This window comes from Littorina saxatilis, linkage group LG5, assembly GCF_037325665.1.
Source record: "Littorina saxatilis isolate snail1 linkage group LG5, US_GU_Lsax_2.0, whole genome shotgun sequence".
NCBI lineage: Eukaryota > Metazoa > Mollusca > Gastropoda > Littorinimorpha > Littorinidae > Littorina > Littorina saxatilis.
In genome coordinates, this window is record NC_090249.1 from 10,971,245 (window position 1) to 10,980,213 (window position 8,969).

Below are 8,969 nucleotides of genomic sequence, written 5' to 3' on the forward strand. Positions count from 1 at the left end.
GTGAATATGGTGGTGAACATGGCAGTGAACATATGGTGGTGAATATGGTGGTGAATATGGCGGTGAACATGGCGGTGAACATGGCGGTGAACATGGTTGTGAACATTGTGGTGAACATTGTGGTGAATATGGTTTTTGTTTTGTTTGTTTGTTTAACACCCAGCCGACCACGAAGGGCCATATCAGGGCGGTGCTGCATGCTTTGACATATAACGTGCGCCACACACAAGACAGAAGTCGCAGCACAGGCTTCATGTCTCACCCAGTCACATTATTCTGACACCGGACCAACCAGTCCTAGCACTAACCCCATAATGCCAGACGCCAGGCGGAGCAGCCACTAGATTGCCAATTTTAAAGTCTTAGGTATGACCCGGCCGTGGTTCGAACCCACGACCTCCCGATCACGGGGCGGACGCCTTACCACTAGGCCAACCGTGCCGGGTGAATATGGTGGTGAACATGGTGGTGAACATGGCGGTGAACATGGTGGTGAATATGGTGGTGAACATTGTGGTGAACGTGGTGGTGAACATGGTCGTGTGAGCGGGAAGGACTGTGCCTTTCAGATGTCCATACATAGCAGTTTCAATTCTTGGAAGATGGGCAATTAGACAACAAGAAGTCAAATGGGTGATTGGGATGTAAGGTCAGCGAGAGTGTAGATTCATATCGATCAACAGCTGGAAGAAGGTACGAAATGTGATTGGGTTAAAGGTCAGCGACAACAGCCAAGAGTTTAGATTCACACAAATCAATTGCGGTTTCAGTGTATGGAAAGTGGTACAAAAGTTGATTGGGTTTGGGGTCAGCGACCACAATAGATTCTAATCCATATCTGTCAAACAGTGTCATTAGGAGATGAACACGGTGTCACGATAGTTAGAGATTCTTTAAGATATCTCAATACCACGTATCTGTTTCGAAAACCTTTCCTCATGAGGCTTTCTTTATCGTTGAAGCGTTTCCTGCAACGGGCGCCATTACTCTAAAAAAAAAAAGAAAAAAAAAAGTGGTTTATCAGGAAAAGAACCCATTTAAAAGTTTTGGCTATTTTGTATGTTGTTGCTGGTTGTTCGTTTTTACATTAATCCAGTTTAGTCATGTTTTGAGTAAATGTTTTAACATAAACCAGGAATCGAAACGACGGTGGTGGTGTGGTGTGTGTGTGTGTATGTGTAGAGCGATTCAAAGGCAACTACTAGACCGATCTTCATGAATTTTTTCAAACAAATTCTTCCAGATGATATCCCCAGTCATATGTTTAATGTTTTTCGATAAATGTCTTTGATGACGTCATATCCGATTTTTCATGAAAGTTGAGGCGGCACTGTCACGCCCTCATTTTTTGATCAAATTAATTGAATCTGTGGTGAAACTATTTTTGACGAAGCCCGGACTATGGGATTACATTTCAGCTTGGTAGCTTAACAAATAATTAATGACTTCGGTCATTAAAGATATCAACACTCTGATTAAAATTAAAATTTAGTATACGATTCAAAATTAAGTTCAGTTTAGTCTTTAACATTTCCTGAATCCAAAAACAAATAGATGTTGTTTTTTTATATTTTTTTTATATAGATATAGATATGTTTTGCTTGGATTAAAAACAAGCTCAGAAAAATAAAAAAAGAATTTAAAAACAAGCGCTTTCCTGTAAAGAGCTGTACGCTGTTGCGCCATACTCGCTTGTCACTTAAGGCGATCAGCGAGCCGGTACGTTTTTCAAGTGAATGTGTCAGCGCTTTTAGTCTGGGTCGCGGGGTATCGGCAAAGCCTTGTCTCCGCGAAAGGCAGTGCGTTCAGTATCATTCTGTGAGTTCGACAGATTGACTAAATGTAGTAATTTTGCTTCACGCGCCTTTTTTGTTGCAGTGCGCGTGAAGATAAGAAATACATATATATTAAAAACAAAAGTGGGCAGTACATTCAAACCCCTCGTGTACACAGATCTATTGCGTTCTTGTTCGAGTGCATCTGCTGTCTTATTCTTAAGTCCAGAGTGAGGTGCGCTTGCGCGTGTGTTTATATAAATATATGGTGGGGTCTTTGTCATTTGTTGGTTTGTGCAGTGCAGTTGTTTTGTCAGTTATTCTCCTCTTTATCTGTTCTATCGTCTGTCTTCTTCTTTTTTGTGTGTGTATTTTTGTGCCTGAAGAAGACCCTTAGGTCGAAACGTCGCTGTTATTCGTTCCGTGTTCGTCATTTTAACGTGAGTACATTGCTTTTTGGTCTCTTTATTGTTTCCCATTAGAAATGTCTGATAAATTCAGAGTTGAGTGACCAACTATGAAGATTTGATTGTGTACGTATCGGTAGGTGGGGAATGGGAAGGGTGGGAGGGGGGGGGGGGGGTGGACATGAGACCGAGTTCAATAACCTTGGGCTGTCGTACAACATAGGTCGATGTCCTGCTGAAAGTGTAGAAATGTATCATTGTGAATAATCACCCACACAGCCCTTAAACAAACACAACATGTAACACAAACAAGACCCAAACCAAGCAACATAAACTTGGCCAAAACATTATTGCAACACATTTCGCACCCAAATTAATTCCCGTGAAATGTCATTAAAACTTGATATGCCAGTTAAGGCCGTTCACTTGACTATCAGGATCGCTATTTGGATTAACGATACATTTTACAGGGATCACGTGACCGTCGCTCAAATAAGGGTACCCTCAAAATCGACCGAAGGGCCAAATTAAAAATCGACAAAAATTCACAATAGGCAAAACTGTGCACGGTTTACATACGCGAAGAAAGTCAAATCAATTATCTACCCTGAACAGGTTGATTTGTTAAGCTAACTTGCGTATTTCGTGTGCTGTGCTATTCCTACTGATGCAGGTGTCGATCGCAAGAGCAGTCAAAAACGGGACTTTTTGCGTCATTTTTTGAGGGGTGTCATAACAAAAAGCGCTGTACTTTAGCAATGACTTGCGAACACTCTCAAAAGCAAACAAACTATTAATACGAACAAGCAAACAAACACACTATCAGCAAAAAAGAAACTTACCATCGGTCGTAAGGGACGTTGTAGTGAAGGACATGGTAGTCATAGCAACAGTCGCTCCCTTATCGTCAACGGCGAGCAACTCCGCGAAGTACTTCGTCCTTGGCGAAAGATTACTCAAGGTCAGAGACCTAGACTCCCGTCTCATATCCTGACGCAGAAGAGTCCGGTCCTGTTCGTCTTTGACCTTGAGAACGAACTGGTCGATGTCCTCTTGCTGTGCTCCGGCCAGTGACCAGTCCAGACGAGCAGCCTCGCCGGTCACTGCGTGAGGGGTCAAGGTCAAGCTTGCACGCTTCAGCACTGGGGCCTCTGTGGAAAAGGAAATTGCATTATAATACCCCAGTCACACTGGGGCTGCGTCCTCACGGCGTTCCCGCGGCGTCCAAGACAAATAAAGAACGCCGTTCTACCGCGTTCCTACCACGCACATATCAGAACGCCGAGCGACGGCGCGTAGGCCACTTAGTGCATGCTCAAAGTGCGCGCCGTTGCATGGCGTTCTTGGCGACCCCACCACGTCAAATGGAGATGCCACCGCGTTGTTCCAACGCTGTATGAGACCCTACTGCGCGCACCTCGGCGTTTTTCATTTTTCGTGGACGCCGCGGGAACGCCGTGAGGACGCCGCCCTTGTGTGACAGGGGTTTAACCCGTACACTGGTTGTCGCGATAAATGTCGCGTCATAGTAAGTGTATTGTCATCTGGTTGTCGCGATAAATGTCACGTCATAGAAAGTGTACTGTCATCTGGTTGTCGCGATAAATGTCGCGTCATAGAAAGTGTACTGTCATCTGGTTGTCTCGATAAATGTCACGTCATAGAAAGTGTACTGTCATCTGGTTGTCACGATAAATGTCGCGTCGTAGTAGGTATACTGTCAACTGGTTAAAATGTCGCGTCATAGTAGGTGTATTATGCATCTTGTTGTCGCAATAAATGTCGCCTCGTAATAGGTAATTACACTGTTGTCGCGATAATTAAGTTAGGCGTCCGAGTAGGTGTACTGTCATCTGGTTATCGCGATAAATGTTGCGTCATAGTAGGGTGTACTATTATCTGGTTGTTGTGATAAATGTTGCATCATTGTAGGTAAACTGTCATCTGCTTGTATACGATAAATGTCGCCTCGGAGTAGGTACTTAAACTGTTGTCGCGATGAAAGTCGTGTCATAGTATATGTACTGTCATCTGGTTGTCGCAACATATGTCGCGTCATATTAGATATTTACACTGTTGTCGGAAAACGACGCGTCATAGTAATGTTACTGTCAGCTGGTTGTCGCGACAAATGTTGCCGCAGAGTGTGTGTACTGTCATCTGATTGTCGCGATAATTGTCGAGTCATAGCAGGTGTACTGTCATATATATGGGTGTCACACCACATGTAGCGAATGACATCGTCGATATCTCTCTCTCTCTCTCTCTCTCTCTCTCTCTCTCTCTCTCTCTCTCTCTCTCTCTCTCTCTTACTCTCTCTCTCTCTTTCTCTCTCTCTCATCCCTCTCCCCCCCCCCCCGCCTCTATATATCTCTCCCTGTATCTCTCACCCAACCAACCACACCGTCAAAAAGAACTTATTCCACCTAGACAATTTCCCTTCCAGGCTCACGTCAGATAGGAGGATCAAGCTACCGCACTCATGTATGCATGAAGAGATTTGAAATCCACGCTGGAGATACAGCTTTCCCAAAGAACAATGAAGAGAATCACACTTTCTTTGTCTGGTCGTGCCGACTGATGGGAAGTTTTTATTTTATCTTATTATTTTCAGATAATCCTGGCGGGCAGCATAACACGATTCTGTTGTGGACGAAAAATGTAAAAGGCCTTTTTGACGTATCCGAAATTTCTGATAACCTCCGCCCTTAACACATGAGCACGAATTACAGTAAATCAGAGGGGGAAACACAACGGGGAAAAAACACAGTTTTGAATGAGAAAAAAAGTCGCAATGGATCAACACAACCACAGTAAATACCAGTAACATTACAACATGAATGAAGAGAGAAAGCTAAAAGAAAAAACTCAAAAGTAAATACAGAAAAACAAATATATTACGACATTAGCAACAAACAAACACACGTGTGTTTATCCAAACCTGACAGACCGCATTTCAGCCGCAACAGTTGTTGTTTTCGGCGTAGTTTAAGTACACACACACACACACACACACACACACACACACACACACACACACACACACACACACACACACACACACACACACACACACACACACACACACACATGAATACGAAGTAGCATAAATAAACATATCTATTTATGAAAACAAAAATTAACACCATTCAGATTACGAGCAAAACACACAAGACATTCATGTTTCAAAAATCACGATCTGCGGGCCTTTGTACGCAAATGCGACAATATGCTACCAATTTTAGCCACTTTGAACTAAAAGTTTGTTTCAGACAGGATAAAAAGTTACACAAACGGTCTTCTGGTCCACCGGACTAAACTGCTTCTTATTCTGATCAGTCTGTGGTGAAAAAAATAGGTCAAGAAATAACAGAAATCACTCCGCTCACAAAATGTCCTATTTACCAGATGAAACTGACTTTCACGTTTCGGGTCACTACGGAATGAGTACACTATTGGTGCTTTTAAAGGTACACATCCCTGAATCATGTTAACCACCCCGAAAGATAGTGCTTTTAAAGTTACAGGGCTGCCCACAGTGCGCGTCCCTGCGTCCCATACGCACTAGAAGCCAAAAACAAGTACGAGAAATGTATGGAGGGGGTCCCGGGACACTTAACTTTAAAAGAGCGGGTCCTGGGACGCTCTAAGTTTCTTTTATCGTGCGTACCGTAATTACTTTTTCAGGCTGCAATCGTCACACCACAATTTTGTATAAGTACACCGGGACTTTTTGTTTTTGTTAGCCTTGGAACCCTCTAAAATTGTGCAGTGGGGGTTCATGGACCCTTTAAAAATTGAAAGTGGGGGTCCCGTGACCCTCTAGGAGGGGCGTCCATGGGGAGCCCTGAGTTATCTTGAACTTAAGCGTTGGAAATCAAGGGAAGTTGGTCTGATGCCATCTGAGCCTCTTTATGAACTTGCTGTAATAATGTGGAAGAAAAACATCAGCGAGGCCATTTTCAGAACAAAAGTGCCAGCTAAAGGGAGCCAAAAGCACGCTTTTTCTTCGACCAACGACAACAAATAATGACCACATTGTGTTTATTTTATGAGTTCATTCTCTCAGTTAATGTCTTTTGGAGTCAATCTTGGCATCGGTATAACGCACTATTGGCACTGGGGTTTGAGCTTTGAGTTTTCAACGCAAATTTTAAGATTACCGATTGTAGATTCTTTATGAAACAAAATCACCCTTTAACTTGAACACCAGTGTTCCCCACGGACTCCCGTTCTGGAGGGTCCCGGGACCCCTGCTTTTAATGTTTAGAGGGTCCATGGACCCTCTAAGCGGAGTTTTAGAGGGTCCCAAGCGTCCCGGATCCCCAAAGCCCCTGTGTACATATAACGCATTGTGATCGCGAATAATGTGATATTAGGTGGGTTTCTTTATTACCCTAATATTCGAGTAGGAAACCTTGTCAAAAGCAACACACACGCACATTTTGTTTCCGCGTGAAACTGGCATAATTTGTGCTTGCACTTTGACTTAGCTGACGACTACAGTCTGACAAGAGTATACGGAACGCACGACAACGGACAATTAGTGCGTCTCGGGACCCGCTCTTTATAGGTTTAGTGCGTCCCAGGACCCCTTCATGAATTTCTAGTACGTTATTTCGGCTTCTAATGCGTATAGGACCCAGGGACGCGCGCTTTGGGGAGCCCTGTTAGACACACACAGTCCAAACATCTTCTTCTTCTTCTTCTTCTTCTTCTTCTTCTTCTTCTTCTTCTTCTTCTTCAGCGTTCCAGAAATTCTGGTGACGTGTGAGCTCGTTTGCCCATTTGGGTTCCCCACACTATACTCTGAGAGCATAGTCAGCTTCACTCCGCTTTCGTTGAGTAGGCATGCTGGATATTTTCGTGTTTCCATAACCCACTGAACTCCGACATGGATTTCAGGATCTTTTCCGTGCGCACTTGGTCCTGTGCTTGCGTGTACACACGAAGGGGGTTAAGTCACTAGCAGGTTTGCACATAAGTTGACCTGGGAGATCGGAAAAATCTCCACTTTTAACACACCAGGCGGCAGCGACCGGGATTCGATCTCACGACCTCCCGATTAGGAGGCCGACGTCTTACCACTGCGCCCGTCGAAACATCAACACTGTGAGTGCCTCCTTTCAGGAATTTGATTTTTGTTTTCAATGGATTTAATTCTTAAAAAAGCGCTCGTGTCATTTACGAAATTAACTCATACAAACATTCCGCTCTGCACAGAGAACACCCTGGCTGCTGAGTGTTGGCATGTTTCCGCGTGAAAGAACAAGAACAAGAATGTATTCCGCCATTATAGCATTATGCACAGCCATTGGTATTTGTCCTGGTGTGGAAACACTCATTCGTTCATGCACTCCTTGCATAAAGTAAAAAGGCTAACAACAACAACAACAACAACAACAACAACAACAACAACAACAACAACAACAACAACAACAACAAGTATGGTCTTATTCCATGTAAAAGCCTGACCAGATCTGAGATGGTGAGTTGAATTGTTTTTGTGGGAAAGAGTGTGCCTTTACATGGCCTTTCAATCGGCTTTGGCATGCAAAGCCCACCAACTAAAATTCAGATTGCGACCATGCTGTCACTTTTAGCCAATGATGATAAGAGGGTGCTTTCAGCCTTAGCAAAGTGGCACAAGTGGTCACTTAGTGCAGAGATTTATACCATGCATCTCATCTGTCTGAGTCGAAAGAATTAGGTTAAGACCTAACATCACTGCAGACACAAAATGTTCCCATTTCCAAGATAGCAGTTATTCAAGCATGGCTGGCCACTCCACAGTGAAAACCTACTTACGCCATTAAGTTTCCTCGGAAGCTTTTTTTCGCCAGACAGCTGAGTAATCTTTTGATCGAAATAATTATATTGTTGACGTAATTCCGTAAAATCTGTTCATAAATATGAACAAGTTGCTCGATTACTAGATATAGGGGCCTGCTTAGCATGGAATAAAACACACTTCAACGTTCTATCTTTATTATTCTGGAGGATGAATGTTTCCTAGTAACTACATGTTTTGCCCTAAAAAGTCGAAACAAACGTCAATTCTGACCCATTAATCATTCAAATATTACTTTATAGGACAAACAAACACTTTTTCTGAGTTTTGTTTTTATCGATGACCTTGAAAAAAATAGTGAAAAGCTTTCCCCAAAAAAAATAATCTTAATTTCCATGCCATCTCTGCCCTTAACAAACAAAAGGTAAATCTTCTCCACGTCATCAATGGCTTTGTGATCACGGGTCTTCTTCAGCGTTCCAGAATGTTCTGGTTACGTGTGAGCTCGTTTGCCCAATTGGGTTCCCCACACTATACTCTGCGACCATAGTCAGCTTCACCCCGCTTTCGTTGAGTAGACATGCTGTGTATTTTCGTGTTTCCAAAACCCACCGAACTTCGACATGGATTACAGGATCTTTTCCGTGCGCACTTGGTCTTGTGCTTGCGTGTACACACGAAGGGGGTTAAGTAAAGTTGACCTGGGAGATCGGACAAATATCCACTCTTAAACCACCAGGCGGCAGCGACCGGGATTCGAACTCACAACCTCCAGATTAGGAGGCCGACGCTGCACCCGTCGGGTCGTGTATATGCGCACGTGCCTTCCGAATTCGTTCCCTTGAATCGTTGTGTCACCGCGATAAGATAAAGAATTGATTGCACAAGTGAAAGTCCGAAATCTCATAGTCAACATTTTTCCCCCGAATGGATAGGGCTTCCAATAGTAACGCATGCTCCATGCTCCATTCTGTTGTTTCCTCTGACGTCACGCAT

The 8,969-nt window shown here is 43.6% G+C and overlaps 1 protein-coding gene and 1 long non-coding RNA gene across 4 annotated transcripts in view; one reads left to right on the forward strand and one right to left on the reverse strand.

Moving 5' to 3' along the window:
* LOC138966286 (uncharacterized) overlaps positions 1 to 8,969 on the forward strand; it is a 470,291-nt gene that overhangs the window by 436,758 nt on the left and 24,564 nt on the right. The window lies entirely within an intron of this gene.
* Positions 1 to 8,969, reverse strand: part of LOC138966283 (cell adhesion molecule DSCAM-like) — a 91,806-nt gene that overhangs the window by 23,139 nt on the left and 59,698 nt on the right. For all 3 annotated transcript variants that reach the window (XM_070338441.1, XM_070338440.1, XM_070338439.1), the window contains one exon: positions 3,025 to 3,333. In XM_070338441.1, coding sequence (XP_070194542.1) covers positions 3,025 to 3,333 — 309 coding nt within the window. The remainder of the gene's footprint in view (positions 1 to 3,024; positions 3,334 to 8,969) is intronic.